The sequence below is a fragment of the Neodiprion virginianus genome, chromosome 7, assembly GCF_021901495.1.
Source record: "Neodiprion virginianus isolate iyNeoVirg1 chromosome 7, iyNeoVirg1.1, whole genome shotgun sequence".
Classification (NCBI taxonomy): Eukaryota; Metazoa; Arthropoda; class Insecta; order Hymenoptera; family Diprionidae; genus Neodiprion; species Neodiprion virginianus.
The window spans coordinates 14,144,156-14,166,182 of record NC_060883.1 but is presented as its reverse complement, the minus strand read 5'-3'; the positions used below and the strand labels follow the sequence as shown (position 1 = coordinate 14,166,182).

General features: G+C 39.1%; 2 protein-coding genes across 2 annotated transcripts; both read left to right on the top strand.

Annotated features, from left to right (window-relative positions):
• Window positions 1–15,824: 15,824 nt before the first annotated feature.
• LOC124309446 (uncharacterized) lies at window positions 15,825–18,584 on the top strand. The gene has a single exon (XM_046773110.1). The coding sequence runs from the start codon at window positions 15,825–15,827 to the stop codon at window positions 18,582–18,584; it is 2,760 nt and encodes a 919-aa protein (XP_046629066.1).
• Window positions 18,585–18,677: 93 nt separating this feature from the next.
• Window positions 18,678–21,098, top strand: LOC124309445 (uncharacterized). Its single transcript, XM_046773108.1, has one exon. It carries the CDS (start codon window positions 18,678–18,680, stop codon window positions 21,096–21,098), a length of 2,421 nt encoding a protein of 806 aa, XP_046629064.1.
• The last annotated feature ends 929 nt before the right edge of the window (window positions 21,099–22,027 follow it).

The following is a 22,027-nucleotide window of genomic DNA, read 5'->3' as shown; positions in this document are numbered from 1 at the left end:
AAATCTAAATCTAAAATCTCTCTCTCTCTCTCTCTCTCTCTCTCTCTCTCTCTCTCTCTCTCTCTCTCTCTCTCTCTCTCTCTCTCTCTCTCTCTCTCTCTCTCTCTCTCTCTCTCTCTCTCTCTCTCTCTCTCTCTCTCTCTCTCTCTCTCTCTCTCTCTCTCTTTCTATCTATTCATTCTACTTATTATATTTATTTTATTTATTTCATTCATTTCATTGTTTGTGTGTGCGTGCGTGCGTGCGTGCGTGTGTGTGTGTGTGTGTGTGTGTGTAAAGATATGGGGAAGATATGTCGAAGGCCTATTCTGGGAGTTTTCTAAAAATTTGGAAGCCGTACTTGGGTTTTATCTAAGAAAAATTACGGAAGCGCTTGAATACATATGAAATTAAATAATGAAAATGAATCTATCATGGAGTTAGTTACAAATTAACTGGAATGAAAAATCATAGTCTTGTCAATTTATTTTCGTATTCTGATGAGCTATTAACATAGTTATTTAGTGATACAACTTTTTGGAAATGCGACGAGAAACAGCTTAATAAAACTTTTCACCTTTGGCATAATATTGACGTACTTATCAAACCATATTTTTCTTCTCGATTTTTGAAATGCTCAACAGTAATTATTGTGAATTTATAGATTCTCAGTGTGCTAAAGTTGACGGGAAAAATTTGACTTTTACAGAGCAAAAAGCAATGGCTGTTTGTCAATAACTGATTTACAAGGAAAATCATCGGATAGCTTTCAGATTATTAGATCCTGTTTCCAACGCAACATTATCCACAAAGTCAATTTTTATCCTGTTGGCTGTACGTACTACCTTTATCAAAAGGTACTCTTGCATTGTTACACATTTGTTTACTTTCGAGAGGTGAGAATTAACTACATTGTTCCGTGTCCGTAAGGTGCTGTTGAAAAAGTTGAAGAGGCTGTTCAAAAAGAGACATGTGGTTTGTAGCCAACTGCAATAAAAAGAGTACCGAAAACGGTAATCGAAAGTAGTATAGCAAGAAGATAACCCGAGAATCCATCTGAACGTATTTAAAATTCAACATACAGATCACTTTGTCATGAACCATAATAATCCTTATCATACAAAAATATTTTTCCGGAATATTTAGTGTTATGAGTCCCCGTAATAGATTTTTATTATTGCTAAGGGAAAAGCGCGCTAGCTCAAAAAGTACAGGCACGTGTCTTTGGAATTTGATATATATGTATCAGAAAAAGTAGACGCCAGTTGCCAAATCTTTCGGAGGCTGATAGTGTTCTGCGTTCAACGATTCTTTGCTCAACTTTGAGAAAAATTATAAACACTAGCTATTACCACCAATATGTCTTGGTTCGCAGAACTATGCAAAAAATCTGAGAAACATCAGAAACGTGCACTCTACGTATTACTCAAACCTCGACTCAAAATAATACAATTTAAAAAATTTGTAATCACGAAAGACTCAAGTTCTAGGAGTTTAGATATGCAAATACGTGATTTTCGAAACGGGTGTAGCAAGATAAAATATTATAGCTTAAAATTTGGAAAAAATTGAAACTATTTAATCCAATCAACAACAAATCAACCGCGTTGCTCAACTCACTGTCATCACCTTTGGAGTTTAGGATTTCAGCAAGGCTCTTGTGAGCTCATCGTCGGCTGCTGTAGCAGGCTCAATTCACCCCATCCACAGAAGTCGAACCCGCGGGCGCATCAGTTCGCACCACGCTGTCACAAAAATTCCACATTCAACAGTGATTGATATCGATGAAGGAATGTAAATTCGAAAATTTGGTGATTTCGAAAAGTTAAAGACGGAGTCAGGAATCGTACCTGGCGTCTAGAGATGCTTGACCGGAGCCTTACTCCACTAGACCACCTAGCCGCCATGACTCTATTGTCGTTAATTTCTCTCATCACCAGTGAGTTCGAATTTGTTTTCGTGTGCACAGTATGAATGTATAAGAAATTTCTTCTCTTCAAGCACTGTGTATATATTAGAGTGTTTCAAAAAAACCGACTTTCATTTTCGAAGAACATTGAAAATTCTTCCGAGTGTCCCTCAAAAATGACCTCAGTAAAATATGAGCTCTTAATATTGATATTTAGAGGTGGCGGTTCTCAATTTTCTATTTCCCATTTAAATAACATGGGAAATTTTTTTTTTAAAATTCAGAATTTTATTGCTCGAAAACGAATCAGTGTGAAGATATAAACAAAACATACTCTTGTAGGAAATTTTACGCTCTACAAAAAAGATCTGAATAAAGATTTGCGTAAGGTAAGTCGTTTTGGAGTTATCATACCTCAAACATCGAACCGTTTGAAATAATGATGTTATTAATTTATAAATGCTACAAAACTGATACATATCACTTAAATACACAACATTATTGATTTTAAAATTGAAACTATAGACTTCCAATGAAATGTTAATTAATAAATCTCATTAATCAACGATATGAGTCAGTTTTGTAGCATTTATAAATTAATAACATCGTTATTTCAAACGGTTCGATGTTTGAGGCCTGATAACTCCGAAACGACTTACCTTACGTAAATCTTTATTCAGATCTTTTTCGTAGAGCGTAAAATTTCCTACAAGAGTATGTTTTGTTTATATCTTCACACTGATTCGTTTTTGAGCAATAAAATTCTAAATTTAAAAAAAAATTTTTCCCATGTTATTTAAATAGGAAATAGAAAATTGAGAATCGCCACCTTTAAATATCAATATTAAGAGCTCGTATTTTACCGAGGTCATTTCTGAGGGACACTCGGAAGATTTTTCAATGTTCTTCGAAAAAAAAAAATAATCGGTCTTTTTGAAACACTCTAGTATATACACTTCTCGCAAAAATTAAGGGAACAACAAAATTTTCGCAATTTTTTGGTGATTTTCAACAGGCTGTATTTCAGTGGAAAATGGTCGTGCAAGAAATAAAAAAACAAAGCTTTTGAAGCTTGAAGACTCTAGTTTTTGAATTTTTCGGTTAAAAATTTTTCGAAGCACTATTAGCCATGCAATCCTTGAATAAAGCACGAAGAAAAAATTTTCAAAATTTTTTACATTTTTTTTTTCGCTCTACGGGCTTGGAAAAATTTTTCCGAGCTAAACCAATGCATAGGTCGCATAGCCTGTTTATTCAGCTTCAAGATGCTTTTTTTTAAACCTCGATACGACCATTTGTCTTCGAGATATCGAATTTTGAATGCCAAAGGATCCTTTTTCACTCAACTGCCGATATCTCTGGAACTACCGGTCGCACAGCGAGCTGAAGGGCAGTTTCTTTTTCTGCAGAAAATTTCCTACAAAAATCTGTCAAGGTTGATGTCAAAAAAAATTTTTTTCCACCTGTAGCGTTAACGTGAAAAAAGAGCAAAAAAATGCCATTTTACCTTTTTTTGAATAATTGAGTGTATCTTCGTCAATATTGGGGGGAAATCTTAGGTTAGAAGAAAATTTTACAGCCTAATGTACCCCAAAGGTCCCCCTAAATCGGTAGATCGATCGGTTCAGCGGTTTTCCTGGACAGATTGATTGAAATTTTGAAAAAATTAAGGGAACAAGGTTTTTGTTTCTTAAAGAATTTTTGGATAATCGACTGTATCTTCGTCAATATTGGGGGGAAAGCTTAGGTAAGAAGAAAATTTTACAGCCTAATGTACCCCAAAGGTCCCCCTAAATCGGTAAATCGATCGGTTCAGCGGTTTTCCTGGACCGATTGATTGAAATTTTAAAAAAATCAAGGGAACAAGGTTTTTGTTTCTTAAGGGACCTTGTTCTCTTAATTTTGTCAAAATTTCAATCAATCGGTCCAGGAAAACCGCTGAACCGATCGATCTACCGATTTAGGGGGACCTTTGGGGTACATTAGGCTGTAAAATTTTCTTCTAACCTAAGATTTCCCCCCAATATTGACGAAGATACACTCAATTATTCAAAAAAAGGTAAAATGGCATTTTTTTGCTCTTTTTTCACGTTAACGCTACAGGTGGAAAAAAATTTTTTTTGACATCAACCTTGACAGATTTTTGTAGGAAATTTTCTGCAGAAAAAGAAACTGCCCTTCGGCTCGCTGTGCGACCGGTAGTTCCAGAGATATCGGCAGTTGAGTGAAAAAGGATCCTTTGGCATTCAAAATTCGATATCTCGAAGACAAATGGTCGTATCGAGGTTTAAAAAAAAGCATCTTGAAGCTGAATAAACAGGCTATGCGACCTATGCATTGGTTTAGCTCGGAAAAATTTTTCCAAGCCCGTAGAGCGAAAAAAAAAATGTAAAAAATTTTGAAAATTTTTTCTTCGTGCTTTACTCAAGGATTGCATGGCTAATAGTGCTTCGAAAAATTTTTAACCGAAAAATTCAAAAACTAGAGTCTTCAAGCTTCAAAAGCTTTGTTTTTTTATTTCTTGCACGACCATTTTCCACTGAAATACAGCCTGTTGAAAATCACCAAAAAATCGCGAAAATTTTGTTGTTCCCTTAATTTTTGCGAGAAGTATATATAGGACTGCAATGTGTAGATGGTGTGTTTACCCTTTTGAATCCTTGATTCGAAATTTCTTATACATTCATACCAGGTACACGAAAACGAATTCGAAGTCACTGGTGATGAGAGAAATTTACGACAACAGAGTCAGGGCGGCTAGGTGGTCTGGTGGAGTAAGGCTCCGGTCAAGCATCTCTAGACGCCAGGTTCGATTCCTGGCTCCGTCGTTAATTTTTCGAAATCACCAAATTTTCGAATTTACACTCTTTCAACAATATTCTTCTCGTAAAAAATGATTTGAACATCCGCATATCATTCATTAGACGGCTTCGCTTGTCTTACGTGGCTTCCCATCAAAAAGCAAGGATTCAAAAGAGTAAATACAACATCTACACATTACAGTCCTATATATACACTTGAAGAGGCGAAATTTCTTATACAGTCATTGATATCAATTGAAACCAGTTTTGCCCTTTGATACTTATTTTTATTTCCAACCGTCCATTCCCTATAATACGTAGAGAATTAGAGAGATAGTTACATGTAATCACGCATAGACGACGAGTTTGCCTAGTTCAAGGTCTAGTTTAACCCATGAGTTCGACAGCCACTCGTCGGAACTAGTTTACTTAATACCCGTAAACCACAAATCGAATCGTTGATTTATTCCTTTTTTTATTTATAAATTTATAAATTTTATGGGATAAGAGTCGTTTTTACATAGGAAGTACAGATCAGTGTTGATAGGCAAGCCAGTGCCTACCTGAATGTAGAAGCAAAGTATCAATTACGAATTGTTTTTTGTTTCTTGATTCAAAAAATTTTATGAGTGATTCTTTTTTTGTACTCCAAGAAATTTAAGTAGGAATTACTTCTATTTTTCAGAATTATTTTTTATTTTTTAATTCGAAAAATTCTATTGGGAATTTATTCTGTTGATTCGAAACATTGAATAAAAAATCAGTTCTTTATTTTGATAGTTAGAAAAATTTAATCGAGAATTAATTCTTCTCTTTCAATGAGAGAACTCTCATTATTACAATTACTTTCAATTTTTTAATTGAAAAACTAGAAATAAGAATTTTTAAAAAATTTTAATTATGTTAGCGTAATTAAAAATTTATGCTGTCACTCGTAATTCTCAGTTTGAAACTAGAGAGTAGCCTAATATAGTTACGTTATGTTATGTGATTGTGTAAAAAATTTGCAGACAGCGAGTTGCAGGCCGGTGCGTGTGCCGCCGGGCCACGTACAGTAAGTGGGGTGAAATAGCGGCTCATGTCTGGGCTTGTGGTCTGCTTGGCGGCCCAAGAAGCTCGCGAAAATAGTAAAATACTACTTGGCAGCGGCCAGACTAGTCCAATCAAATTGTCGCTCAAAGTAGGTTAAGTAAACATTAAATTATGTAGTTTGGGGATTGTTAGGGATCGATAGGGGGGTGCATTCTGAGCATGAATTCAATTTGCGGGGTTCTCCGAAGGTCACCTAGGCCCCTCTCGCTAAAAACGCGTTCAATTCGATATCTCGAGAACGGTTAGTGTTAGGCAATAGCTTTCAGAAACCTTTGCTCTTCTAAATTAAATTTACCAACTTTTTTTTTAACATCAATATTTTTCAAGTTATTTCTTCCGAAAGGCAAAAATTTTCGTTTTTTTCTCCCTATTTTTCATCTTTCGCTATTTCCTTCCCAACCGTTGACTTTTATGCAATTTTTCTCATGGTCGAAGTTGTAGATCTTTTAATTACTAACAACCTTTGTCTAAAACTTTTTTCTCCACTACCAATATCTTCGGAGTTATAGCTTACTTTACCGAGCGAAATCCGCGCTATTGTCGCAATATCATCGACACCAGTGGGTATTCAGTACTTGAAAGAAATATTAAAGTATTCCATGATCATTTATTAGCCAACTTACCTGTATAAAAAGGTGAATCGATTAAACTACTCGATCTGAGACAGCCATGTTTTCTTCGCAATCATTTAAATATTGTATTTCTTCAATTTGGGTATTTTTTATAGCATACAATGGGATAATAATTTGAAAAAGGATTAGAGAAAGAAGCAAATGAATAATCAAAACTGTTCGACACATTTATTGATAAAAAAATACTATGTAAAGTTCGTAAAATTAAGCATCCGAGATGGATGGATGTGATTCGTTTGTATCAGCGAAGAAAACATGACTTTCTCATGTGGTGTTGAAAAAACTGGAACAGTTTCATATTTGCATAGATCACTTTGATCCAAAGTCTACATGCAAACGGTATCCGCGCTGTTTACTGGTTCGACGCAGCATTTCCACTATCAAGCCAAGTGGATGTATAAGCACAAGTGCGTATCAAAAATTTCTTATGTGAGTGATGAAACCTGAATTGCGTATGGGTCAAATCTCATTCGGAAGCTAGGTTCTTGTGGCGAGAATTGAAAGAAGAAAGCAAAATACAGCTACAGCTCAAGCTCAGCATAGAGATAAAAAAATTAGAAAATTTGGAGCGAAAAAAAAATAAGAATAAATAGACATTAATAGAAAGAAAAGATTAATACTGTGAATATTGTTAATACCAAAACTGTAAATAGTGTAAATAGCGTAGATATTGAAACGGACTCACGTTTCGAAATAAAATGTGGGTTCGTGAGCTTAGTTAGCAAATCAATCAAAGGCTAAAATTAAATATTTAAAGAAGCTTTTAATGCAAGTAAGTGTTTTTAGTTTATCGTCCGAACCAAGAATGTTTTTACAGTAATACTGGTTGACGCAGCAGCCTTATTAATTTTATGCCATTTGAAATATTACATGTCTTTTATCTGTAATGACTACTAGATCGATAGAAAAGGAAATAGAATGGGTGATTTTACTCTTTGTAACAATATTAATGGTTCCTCAAATTACTAATTTTCAATTTTTTCGTGTAATTTGCATATTTTTTAATATCAATACACGTATGACTATGACGTTACATTCTACTTTACGAAACTGGCTACAAAATTATACATGGGTGCCTGGGGGACTTTGTCCTTGGAGTGCCATTTTTCAGGTGTTTACATTTTATTTTTTTTAAAGGAAACGAGTAAAGCTTTTTGAGTGCGGTTTTTTTCTTGCTTTTATTCGTGATGTACAGAACATTAAAAAATTTTTGTTTTGGAATAAGATCAAAATGGCGGCCGTTGCAGCTTCGCGAAAACAGGTCCTCAAATCGCGGAATGTAAACGGCTGACATCACTTCCCCCTCTTTGTTGATCTGAAACACAAATTCAAAGCATATTATCAATCTGTGACGCTTTGGTCATGGAATGGCGGATGGGTTTTTTGTTTAGTACAAATTTCGGAAAATGGCGGCATTTCAAAAAAAATTCGAATTTTCGCGTTTTTTTCGCATAAAACGATCCGTCATTCACGAAGACATCTTTTCGGAGTATGTTCTCCAAATTTCATGTCGATATGTTAATTACAGCGGTCAGGAGAATATCAGCCATTTTTATAAACGTGTTTTCGAGAAAAACGCGTTTAAAGTTTTGTAATGTGTTTACACAAATGTGATTATAATTACCGCTAATCGGCAATGCCTGGTCCATAGAGGCATCCCTCCTCTTCTTCTAGCTGCTCATGTTGAGCCGCTAACATCTCCCGCTGCTCAATCCGGGCCTTTTTTGCTGCATTGGTCACCTGCCTCTGCTGAGACGCTCAGAGTGCGCTGACCGTGTCGACTTCAATCGAGTTTAAAATATCGTAAACGTTCGAAATCCGGGAAATGCTTTGACAGATTTATTTCTACTTACATGCAGATTAAGAATACGTAATAAAAAAAAAAATAGATTTTTTGAAAATTTCACGGACAAAGTCCCCCTTATGGGACCTTCCACTCTACCTAATTCTCTTTAAGTTGTACCATAAGTTATACCCATATATTCGAGAATCATGACCAGTATTGTTATGTATGATTTTCATGACCAGGTGGGTCAGATAGCAGAGAAGAGGTTGAACACAAAAAATGTTTAAAGACATTGAACAAGCGTCAAAATTTTTTGTTGGCAAATGAACTCCTCTGTGGGACCAATGCGAGACATGTGAAATTGATAGTAGTGTCTATGTTATAAGGGATACATGTGCATTTGATTCCATCGCCAGTATTCTGGTAACTGCTGCCTTGGACGATTCCAAATATTATTATTTTATGAAGGAATTTGAAAATGAACTTTTTCAATTTATCATGAAATTCGTGGATACTGGAATGACATCCGAGTTATATATAGAGTGTTTCATCTTATTGAAACGTTTATATCAGAGCAAATGCCTGTCGGCAGTTATGGCAATTTTGGTTTGGTGATTTTCTATGATGCCACGGATAGTCCAGCAGATGTATGGCGAAAATTTTTCGAATATATACCCAGCACATTTCAAACATCTGATCGTCATTATTGCAAGGATGAGATTGTTTGTGAGGTAACATTGCGTGTAAATCATATCATTATTCTGCGTAAAGGTTTTCAGGCACTTCAGAAAGGATTGAATTTTCATTCCATTATTTACAATAAAAAATGCAACTGTGGAAATACATGCACTCAAACCATTATAGCAAATCATCACATTTATATAGAACTGGAGATACGAGCAAGTTTAACTGCAGCTGTAAGAACTGCGCAACTGATGTGAGAGAGATTCAAACCGAATTAATCCTCGATAAACAATACAGGTACGACATTTTTGCTTCATAGTTAAAGTTTGATCGACATCAATTAAAAATTATACATTACCAAATGCGCTCATCTATTTTGCAGACTCGTTGGTGTTATTTCTGGCGAAGGAGGACATTTTACTACTTATTGTCGCCGGAAATCCGGAAATTGGCAAGAATATGATTTGAAACCATCAGTACGTCTCTGTCAACCCAGTCAGAAGTTTACGCCAATCGGTGCAATATATGTTCTCACTAACGTTTGTGATCCAGAAGAGCTGTAAATCGACCAGGTTTGTATTACTAGTAAAACAGTTTTCTATCACATTGAATATTGTTTAGAGGAAAACAAGGAGTTTTGTCGGATTGAATAGATGTAAGATGTAATTTAAGTTGAAGAATTAATAAGCATACTCGTATGATGATTTATAATCATCGGTACTTCTTTGTCAACCCAGTGCGAGTTACGCCAATTGGTTTAATACAGTATATACATATGTGATCATTAGAGTTTGTCATACAGAAAGCCTTGAATTGACCAGATTTGGATTAGTAATGATATTATTCTATCGCATTGAATAATATTCAGAGAAAAGGAAGGCGTTTTGTTCGATTGAAAAAATACATAATTCAACCTACAAAATACTTTTATTACTATGATCCTTGTCATTTTTTAAGGTTTTATTCACTTTTGAAAGAAAAATCAAACTTTATTGATGATACTCAAATATTTATTGTACTAACAAATAGAGAATTCATGTTCTGTAAGAAATTCGTGAGTTATTGCCACCAAATCTACGTTCATGTTCAGCCTATACTTACTTCAATGGTTTAGCAAGTAACGCCGGCGACCATTAAGTCCTCTTTGTCCTAGCAAAGAACTCTATTCAGCACCTTATCCATAGCACGTATTTGTCAGCTTATTGTACTAATTATGCTGTCTGATTATCGTTGAATGAGTTTGCTCAAAATAGTGCTTGCTTTTCTATGAACTTATTGATGATCTATTAGCATATGAACTGAAGTTTTCATAATCTATTAATTTACTACCTGTCCCCATATAAGTGTCATGGATAATATACTTTTATCGTATTAATGTCTGTTACAAAGTTACCACACACGCGACCTATAGTAAAATGATACCTTGGGCTGCATTATTCGAATTATCGGAATAAAAAACAATCGTCTCACTCTAAAAGAATAAAAATCGTTAGCTAAAATTCAAACAAGATTCAAATTTTGGAGTGCACATGGCTCTGTTAGATGTGATGCAGGACGTTGACTGTTACCATTCTCAGCTGGTTCATTCAACAGACTAAAATCACCAGCTGATTTTTCAGTGGAGCAATACCAGTAGTGTATAACCCCAACTTTGCAATTTTATAATTTTAATAAATCAGAAGAAGGGGTAAACTATCTGTTGTGGGAACCGCGGGGACGGGTAGGCGTAAACAAATATACCGGGACAATCTCTTGAAACTATACATACAATGCGCATGCGCCAAATAATTCAATCTCATTGGTCGGTGAAATCGTCCTGCGGCGATGTTTTCGTTTGCTGAGCAGAGCGCCAACGTACACAAAATGAAACTAAAGCTGTGAATCTCTCGCGCGTAAAGCCGTGGATTGAGGTTATGCTGCTGTTTATTTTTACGTAACGTGAATTGTTTAAGAAGAACAGCAACACCATCGTTCAGCAACACCGCGGTCGATATCGGAAGATATTCAACCGACGCAATAAAGAATTTAACGGAAAAGCAAATATCAAATGATACAGAAATTGGGTGTTATTTTGTTATTGAAAGAAGAAATCTGAAATTCAATGTGAAATGTCATTAACAAGTGGGAGTCTGGACAAACAGAGGTAGGTAAGTGAAAACAAAGTTTATTGTGAACAGATTCTTTGTTTACATAAAATTAAGAATGCGTCTCATTAACGATTTATGTTTTATGCATTTTATTGGAAATTAGTTGTATCAAAAAATACCAAAAGATCCTGTCTGATAATAATAGCTTCTAATATTTTCAGATACGAAATAATTCATTGTCAAAGCGGGACTAAATTTGTCAGGCATGGAAGCATGTAGGTAAATTTCTAATTACGTGATCTTTGACTATTACAATATTAAATTAGTTTAGATATAATTGTTAGATGAAATTATTTTTTTTTTTCAGCAGGCTCAAAGTTTGAACTTTGATTAATACGAGGAAAATTATGCCTTACCTGATGGTCAAAACGTTTAGGTGGCAAGGATCCTGGTTTCTCGAGCGGTGCAATCATTATAACCATCGAACCTGGTTGTTCCGTCAGACATCAGGTGCCAGAGTGAATTTCATCAGGCCATCGCCACCTTCTTAACATCAGTTGAGGCAAAATTGAAGAGCGGGATATACTACGGATGATGATGGCTGAATATCCCATCATTTTACTTTGATCAAGCGATAAGTTTGTTACTTAACCGTTGCTGCCAATTCATTCTATGTACCATTGCAATTTAAGCATTCTTATTGACCAGCATTGTTTTTCAAACTTTATACCATTTAATTTGGTATCTTATTTTGAAGCTTACTTTTACTGTCTTTGGAATTAAATTCAGATAAATAGATTTTCAAGTCCTCAATTAGATTGTAGGATTGAATTTTGCTAGGCAAACTGAATCAATCTAAATCTAGAATTGTTAAATAACTTCAGTTAAAAATGTCTTTAAATGTAATCTTAGTTGACGGTGTCATTAGGCTAGCTAGTTGCATGATAACTCAAAACCAAATACAATTTTACATTCTGTATAGGGTCCTACGCTAAGACTGAAAGCTTGTGAATCTCCATTTACCGCCATTATTTCTGCATTTCATGTTAGCATTGTCTGGAGCAAAAAAAATCTCATTTTGAGATTGGAAATGGAATCTGAAACGCAAAAGTTATTCAGTAGCACGAATTGAAAACCAAGAATTTTATAATGGTTCCTGCAACAAAGGGACTCTTTCCAAATATCCTTGTTACAAGGTGATGTTCGGAGGACTATGAACAAGATATTGTATCGGATTACATTATTTGGAAAAAAATCTTCATAAACTTCGTTGAAAATTAGATATTAATTTATTTTGATGGAAAAAGGGATACAAACTTGAATCCGATAAGTCAATATCATCGTAATAATTTTCTGACATTACTCTAAAACCTGATTGTCCTAGAAGCTAATTGTGACGTTAAGGCGGATTTTGAGAAAGTTGATTTTCAACTTGTGTCATAGGATGTGATCTACGTTCCTGGTTTCTACGCTTCCGATTAGATTTTCTTTATTTCGAACAGCACTAACATGAAATACAGAAATCATTTTAATAAATCTAATATTACTTGAATTTTCAATTTGAGTATTAGGTTCCCTTCATTTATTTAATTGAACATCATTGAAAATTTACGAAATGAACTCTGATAATCATTAGAAATTTTTTAATAGTAGTAGCAATAATTTATTGATCGGAAAAAATACATTGACTATCGACTATTTGTAAATTTTGTTGAACTATTTTCGAGAAAAAAAATATTTACAGTTCTGTTACAGATAGTGTGATATTTAACTTTCTCGAACGCTCGGTTTAATGTCCCATTTTCAAAAGTGATAAAATTCAATATTACCGCCTGAAATCACAAGAGAGTGAGAAGGTTGCTGAGTTGCTTGAAAGTGGTGATAATCTTTGTACGTGTGATAATTTGAATACGCAGATAACAGTAAATATTAGAGATGTAATTATTTTGACCGTATCACCTGTTGATAGAAAATAATTTTATTGTTATTTCTGATGTACGAAATAATAAAAGTGATCAAATAAAATGTTCCCACCTGCCTGCTGCGTTTCTTCCAAGCACCCAACATTTAAACAGATTTCTCATTTCAGTCGAATAAAGCCAATTTTCAAAGAGCATTAGCATCAACTTTTCGAGTCACTACCTCGACTGTTGAGATTCTAACCTCAAAAATTCGTATGAACTACGTGGCCGCCAGAAACAGAGTTTGACAGCTGAAACTCGGAGTGGCCAGCCTGTCCGAGCAGCCGATAAAACTCGCGCATGCGCATTCTATGTATAGTTTCAAGAGATTGTCCCGGTATGTGTGTAAGAGTGAGAATCAAGGTATCGTGAGAGCGTGCTTTCGGGAGCGACCGACCTCTGGCTCGTGTCCACTCGTATCCCCGCTCGGTAGCTCCCACTCTGAAGCCCCCCGCTTTTAAGTGGCGCCGCCTGAAAGCACGCTCACACAACACTATCAAACACTTGCAACAATAAATTATTGCCCTAAAAACGATTCTCTATCGATACGTGACGGAATTTATTAAATATATTGAACTTTATATATGATTATCGGCTAGATAGGTGTGGAATTTTTTTTTATTTTAGTGAAAAAAATCAGTTAACTATCAAGCAATTATACATGCACTACAATCATCTACAGACGAACCACAAACGATTCCGTTGCTTAGATTAGATTAGATTGACGGTTTGTCGGCTGAACTCATATTAATGTTGTAGTCGGCAGCAAGGAATTCTCGTGGAACGGCGAAAAATCCGTAGATGAGTGGTCGATGTTGCGGAATTACTTTAATGGTTGAGGTTTTTGTAATCGACAAAGGATTGAAAGTTAAATTTGACCTGAAGTTTATTCAAGAGTTGAGTATGGATTATAAAATTAGATTACAATTGAAATATAATGTAACTTGAAATTATACACGAAATTGTACTTCGAATAGTGTGTCTCGGTGGAATCAGTCCACTTTTAACAAGGAGATCTTTTTAGAGTGACGAATTATTACTGAAACTTTACATTAAGTATGCTCTACGTTTGGACATAGTGATCCTTTTATCAATTGACTTTACATTCTTACACTGAATCTACGTTTGGGCATAGTACCCCCTTACTAATCGAATTTTAACATTGAACTGGCTTTACGAGCTTAGTCCGCACCCGTTTATATACAGATCAGATTGTCAGATTTATTGCATTGAGTCACCAGCGATCTTTTGGGGGGTAAGTGCGTTTCGATTGATTCGCACCAGATTGACCTAATTTTGTGTATCGGTTGTTGCATAATATGATCTGCTTTGTGTATCCCAGCTAGCTTCTAGCTTACTTTCCAAACTTGCCTTGATAAGCTTTATAATATTGAATAATTTGATATCAGACATTTTCACTGGTGCCTTTATGAAAATTTTATATCAATTCCGTAGTCGGAATATTGTTATAATTAGATAATTTTATAGTTGCACAATTGAATAATATGATACCTATATGATTTAGATAATTGTTCAAAAGGCGTCACAGGTTTACAAGACTGATTAAATGTTCGGGATCTATTGAGTACAATTATCTTAGGTAATATTCTATGGGGTTGCTGCAGCTTCGGAATATATTCCTAATATTGAACATTTGATACCTGAAGTAAAATAATATTGAATGAAGTTTGAAGTTCGTGACTGTGTTTCTTATATGATTAAATTTTTGTTGGTATTAACAGTCAATGATGACAAGATGCAATTCATGGAATGATGCTTTTATTAACGACGTTCCAGCAGGACCCCGCCTGCCATCATCAGGTTTCATAAAAAAATATTATACAGAAAATTACAAAATTAGCTAATTTAAATGGAACACATTTTACAATTTGAACTTTCGATTAAAATTTGTATACATAAATGCCATTATTTGTTATAGTTGTTATGTTAATATGAAATAATAAAATATTATACACTCACATTTTTAGACATTCCTTAGCTCAACAGTTGTTTCTTACATGGAGTTATAGAAGAAAGTGAACTATCCATCTGTCAAATTGACCTGCTTAATGTTAGTTATCATAACAATGATATAATGTGTTTCGGCAAGGTATCGAATAGTTAAATGTGTGTCTCGCGACACTCAAAATCGTCCTCGCACATGTACGCTCACTCGCGTGCAATGTTTACTTGCCGTCTCTGCGTCAAATCTCGCCGCTTGCCCGTGTCGCGACTCAAAACCCATCAGCTGTATCTCATGTATTGTCTACTATCTCGAAATTATGTATGGGTATAGTCTATGTGTTCTCTCGCTCTGTAAAATCTTCACTCTCTGTAACGTTCTCTTGCGATACGGTCTGTATCGCCGCATCAAAACCAATATAAATTCTCGGTTACTATTAATCATCATCTCTCTCCATCTCAACATCACTTTCGTGTCATTCACACTCGTTCTCGTCACGAATTCGCGGATCCCACGTCGATGATCCATATCTTTTTGCCATCTCTCTAAACATTTTTTGGTCCTTCGAGCCGGATCAGTCGCGAATCGAATCGGATCATTCGCAAATCGAGTCGAATCTTTCGAATCGTTGCGACTTACGGGAAAACGAATTAGCCAGTGAGTGAAACGGAACTATCGCGTGTGCATCAAGTTGCGAAAGTTCACGTAATCAAAGTGCACAATATCGTTATCGGTGAAAACCATCATCAAAATCAGTCGCGTCCGTTAAATTCAAACGTGCGGTGTCCTCTGTAGTGACCGTGACTAAGATCTGAGCGTCAACAACACCGATCTCTCGAAGTGTGTATCGCGACGCCCTACTATCACTGTGTGCGTATCTCGTTCGTGAAAACTGTTCGTCGCGTGAGTTACACTTTCTCGTTTGTCAAAATGACGATCGACGAATACATTGAACGTCAAACCGATCTCTTCAGGCGCATCTGTCGCACTCTCGAAAACTTGCGCAAGCTCGGTGAAGCAAAAACAACCCTCGGGCAAGTGCAATCGCGATTAGATGCTTTAAATTCAAATTGGCTGAAGTTCCAAGACATGCACGAGACAGTCGATCAAATTAGAATCGCAGCAAAAGGTGATCAACTCGACGCTATCAAAAGACTTTCGTATTTCGCGAAAGACTATTACGGACAGTGCAAAGAGCAATATTTAAACGCGAAGGGAGAGATGCTCGATCTACTCGGAACTCTCAAGACTCTATCGGCACCGATCGTGCCAACAGCCGTAGCCCCCCAACTCACAACTGGAGGAGCCTCAAAACGGCTACCACGCATCGAATTGCCTACGTTCTCGGGCAATTACTCAGACTGGAAGTCTTTCCACGACCTCTTCACATCAATCGTTCGCGAAAATTCGCAACTCTCGGAAGTGGAAAAACTGCACTACCTAAAAACAAGTCTTACCGATGAACCGTCACAACTCATTAAAAACATCGCTCTTACCGCTGAAAACTTCCCTCGAGCCTGGGAAACTCTCGTCTCACGGTACGAAAACAAGAGACTTTTGACGGATTCTCATCTCGCGACACTTTTCGCGATTCCTCGTGTTACGAAAAAGTCGTCATCAGAACTGAAGAGCTTGCACAGCAACACTTGCGAGGCTCTTGGCACACTCGAACTTCTCGATAGTCCCGAGAAATTAGGGGATCACATCATCGTGCACATGACGATTCGCAAGCTCGACCCAGCATCTCTCGAAGAGTGGGAGAAAACTGTTAGCGAGAAACTCGAGCCCCCCTCTTTTGCGGAGCTCAAGGCGTTTCTCATCGGTCGCATCCACACCCTCGAAGCCGTGGAGCAAGCTCATGCTCATAATCAAATCGCGACGTCGAAACCGCACTCATCGCAAGGAAGGTCAAATCTTCAGACGACAAGGTCACATACAGCGCAATCAAAGGAACAGTCGTGTGCTTGTTGCAAAGGCAACCACTACATCGCGTTCTGTTCGACCTTTCGCGACAAATCTCGGGATCAAAGAAGGGAAGTGGATTCTGCGAAAAAGCTTTGCTTGAATTGTCTCGGTCCACATCAGCAGAAGGACTGTCGATCCAACAAAACGTGTCGCGTGTGCAACGGTCGACATCATTCCTTGCTGCATCGAAACTCTTCTTCAATCTCGACAGCTGCCAACAGCGGCACATCTCAAGGACAGGCCGCAGTAGCGCAACCTGCGGTGCAGAACGCACCGATCTCGAACAGCGCCTCTCAGGTGAGCAACCACTCAGCTCAGCCTACAATGATCAAGCGCTCTCCAGTTCTTCTCGCCACAGTGCAATTGATCGCTTCGAATCCGGAGACTGGAGAAAGAATCATCGCTCGCGCTCTACTCGATCAAGGATCCGAAAGTTCATTCGTCACGGAGTCGCTAGCGCAACAATTGCGACTACGTCGGCATCAAGCAACGATACCGATCATTGGCGTCGGAGCTCATCAATCGGCAGTGACTCGCGGCATCGCGACATTGCAACTCCAATCTCGTGCTCACACCTCGTTCTCATGTCAGGTGGAGGCACTCGTGCTTCCACGACTCGCATCGTATCTACCCTTATTTCGACTTCTCGTCGAAGACTGGCCTCATCTACGAGGACTCAACCTCGCGGATCCAAGCTTTGCACATCCCAGTCAAATCGACGTAATTCTCGGAGCTGACATCTACAGCAACATCATTGGTCAAGGAGTTCGAAGAGGAGCACCAGGAACACCAATCGCGCAAGAAACTCAGTTCGGTTGGGTCCTCTCCGGCTGCGTTTCAGCGGAAGCAGCAAGCCCCTCGTATAGCGCAGTCCAAGGCTTCCAATGCTCCCTCGATCACGAACTGCTCGATCTCGTGCAGCAGTTTTGGAAGCGGGAAGAAGTGTCGAAACCTTTGGCACTAACTTCCGAAGAAGAGCGTTGTGAGCAACACTTTCGCGAAACGGTTTCTCGAACTGCGTCCGGTCGTTACGTAGTTCGGCTGCCGCTCAAAGACAATTCGGTAGAGCTCGGCAACTCGCGGAATCCCGCGCATCAAATGCTCCTTCGTTTGGAGAAATGGTTCGGTAGCGACGCGAAACTCAAGGAGGCTTACTCGAGCTTCCTTCGTGGATATCGTGAACTCGGGCACATGCGTCGCTCTATCAATACACCTGAAGACAATTCCCGCGTGTTTTATCTTCCCCATCACGGTGTAGTTCGCGACAGCAGTTCAACAACAAAGTTGCGTGTCGTGTTCAACGGGTCTCAAAGAACCAACCTCGGACTCTCTCTCAATGACAATCTTCTCGTCGGTCCAAAAGTGCAAACCGACCTCGCGGACGTTCTCTTACGCTGGCGACAATATCCAGTCGCGTTCTCATCAGACATCGTCAAGATGTACCGACAAATTTTGGTCCACAATGATGACCAAGATTTTCAGCGAATCCTCTGGAGGGAAGAACCAGAGCTACCGATTGAAGAATATCAACTGACTACGGGAACGTATGGTCTTGCAAGCGCTCCGTATCTCGCGATCCGTGTTCTTCATCAACTCGTTCAGGACAAAGGTAAGCAGTATCACTTTGCGAGCCACGTCATTCTCGAGAACACGTACGTCAACGACATCCTCTCAGGAGCAGAGGACGTTGATCAAGGTCGCGAGAAAATCAACGAACTCAATTAATTGCTCAAGGCGGGCGGCTTTGAACTTCAAAAGTGGACTTCAAGCCACCCAGAAACTCTCGTTGACATTTCTCGAAACCATCAAGAGATCGCGATGCATCTGAATCTCGATCAAAGTCCATTCTTTCGGGCTCTCGGTCTTGCGTGGAGACCAGACATCGACGCGTTTGCATTCTCTCCGCAAATTCATCAAACTCGGGACAATTTCACGAAACGAAAAGTTCTCTCACCAACCGCGCAGCTCTTTGATCCTCTCGGATGGCTCTCGCCGATCACGATCAGAGCCAAAATCTTTATGCAGGAATTGTGGGCACTCGGTTTCGACTGGGACGAGCCGCTCTCAGCTTCATTGTCCTCGCGATGGATCGAGTTTCTACAAGATCCTCAAGGCATCTCAGCTATCACCATCCCACGATGGATCGGGTCAAGTTCAGCATCTATCGGGATAGAGATCCACGGTTTCGCGGACGCCTCTCAAAGTGCATTAGGCGCAGTGATCTACGCGCGAACGTATATCAACACTCACGAAGTGCGCGTTTCACTAGTGTGCGCGAAAACCAAAGTAGCACCGCTAAAGAAGGTGACAATTCCTCGTCTCGAACTCTGTGCTGCGAATCTTCTCGTCCGGTTGATGTGTCATGTGGAAAAGACTCTTAATTTCGAAAACACCCCGGTTTATCTGTGGACGGATTCCACAGTCGCGCTCGCGTGGATCAAAAGCCACCCATCGCGGTGGAAGGAATTCGTTCGTAATCGCGTAACGGAAATCCAAGAGTTCGCGCGCGCTCGTTGGTATCACATCTCGGGTTTTGAAAACCCCGCTGATCTTGCGTCTCGTGGTGCATCTCCGGAGCAACTCCAAAAATCAGAACTTTGGACCTTCGGACCATCCTGGCTCTCGAAGCCTTCTGTGAATTGGCCATCCTTATCTCCGCGACCGGAAGAAAACATTCATCTCGAGGAAAGAAAAGGGCTGTCGACGCACACCGCAACAGCTAAGGTGCTACAAATCTGGGATCTCGTCGATCGCTACTCAAAACTATCGACTCTCCTCAGAGTCACATCATTGTGTAAACGCGCAGCAAATCGGTTCCTCGCGAAGACGACATCGAATCGCGTAAACACGTCTATCACTTTCGGACCGATCTCTACTCTCGAATTGAGCGACGCCCAACTGTCTTGGACCAAGGTGACCCAGCAGGCGTACTTTGCAGAAGAAATTTGCCAAATCGAGACAAGCTCAAGTCTCACTCGAAGTCATCCACTATCGCGACTCACGCCGTTCATCGATTCGAACAGATTCCTCAGAGTCGGTGGTCGACTGAATCACTCATTGCTTTCGTATGACGAAAAGCACCCGTTCATCTTGCCTCGCGAATCATCGTTCTCCACATTGATCATCGATCATCATCATCGGTTGACGCTCCACGGAGGTCCGCAACTCACTCTCGCTACAATCCGAAAGCGGTACTGGATCCTGGGAGGAAGAGTACCGATCCGCATGTTCATACATCGTTGCGTTCCTTGTGCGCGTCATCGCGCCACCCTCAGCAGCCAACAGATGGGCCAACTCCCTCAGTCTCGAGTCACGCAATCAAGGCCGTTTCTTCACTCTGGCGTTGACTACACTGGTCCATTCTCGATTCGAGCCTCCCGCGGAAGAGGAGCGAAATCATGCAAGGGATATATCGTTATCTTCATCTGCTTCACGACCTCGGCTGTGCATCTCGAGCAAGTTTCGGACTACACGACGGAGGCATTCATCACGGCGTACAAACGCTTCACATTTCGACGAGGAATTTGTGCCTCAATCGCAAGCGATTGTGGAACGAATCTCGTCGGCGCAGACTCAGAACTTCGCCGTCTTCTCGCTGCATCGTCAAAGGAGTTCGCAGAAATCGCAAACACCCTTGCATCACACGGAACCCAGTGGCGGTTCAATCCTCCCTCCGCGCCTCATTTCGGTGGAAAATGGGAAGCCGGAGTGAAGTTAGTCAAATTTCACCTCAAACGAGTCATCGGAGAAGCTACTCAAACGTTCGAGCAATTCGCGACGTTCCTCACGCAAGTAGAAGCCACGCTTAATTCTCGACCTCTTTGCGCTATCTCGGACGATCCACGGGATCCAAGTGCCTTGACTCCAGGACACTTTCTCGTCGGCTCAGCATTGAACACAATTCCTGAGCCGTCACTCATCGAGGTGCCAGTTCAACGGCTATCGCATTGGCAACACTCGCGTCAAATGCTGGAGCATTTTTGGAAACGGTGGAGTACGGAGTATCTTCAGTCCTTCCAAAACCTCTCGAAATGGCAGACTCATTGCGGGAACATCAAAATCGGATCCATCGTTCTCGTAAAAAACGAAAATCTACCTCCATCTGTGTGGCCCCTCGCGAAAGTGATCGAACTGAATCCGGGAACCGACGGTCTTATTCGCGTTGTGACCGTTAAAACGAAATCCGCTGTGTTAAAACGTCCAATCGTAAAATTGTGTGTGCTTCCAGTGTCCTCTTAAGACAATTATTGACTCTAAGAATGAATGACGCACGGCGGGCGGCATAATCTAATTTCGCGATCGTTACCGATAGCGAAGCGGGCGGTATGTTTCGGCAAGGTATCGAATAGTTAAATGTGTGTCTCGCGACACTCAAAATCGTCCTCGCACATGTACGCACAGTCGCGTGCAATGTTTACTTGCCGTCTCTGCGTCAAATCTCGCCGCTTGCCCGTGTCGCGACTTAAAACCCATCAGCTGTATCTCATGTATTGTCTACTATCTCGAAATTATGTATGTGTATAGTCTATGTGTTCTCTCGCTCTGTAAAATCTTCACTCTCTGTAACGTTCTCTTGCGATACGGTCTGTATCGCCGCATCAAAACGAATAAAAATTCTCGGTTACTATTAATCATCATCTCTCTCCATCACAACATCACTTTCGTTCCGTTCACACTCGTTCTCGTCACGAATTCGCGGATCCCACGTCGATGATCCATATCTTTTTGCCATCTCTCTAAACATAATGTCATATGTTTATCTATGTGATTGTTATTATACTGGACACTTTGTTTACATGACCTTTAACACTTATGTTTTTTTGCGATATTATAACATGTCTACGTAAAGGTGACTGAGATTTTCGATGTCTGTTCTTTTGTTTACAGTATCATTTGTTGATATGTGTATCATTTCTTTTACAATTCTTTTATGCCAGTCTGTCTCTTTGTCTAATATTATTACGATTTCAAAAATGAAATACTCAATGATACCAATATGTATAAAAAATGTAAGGACTTGACCAATACAATAGAGAAACAAACTAACGATATAATGAATAACATAGCGAAAAAGGGAGGCATTTGTGACCAGACATGTAGAATGCTTAAAACACAACGCATTAAAAAAAAATGCTAATCACCTTCAAACAGGTTCAAGAGTTCCATTT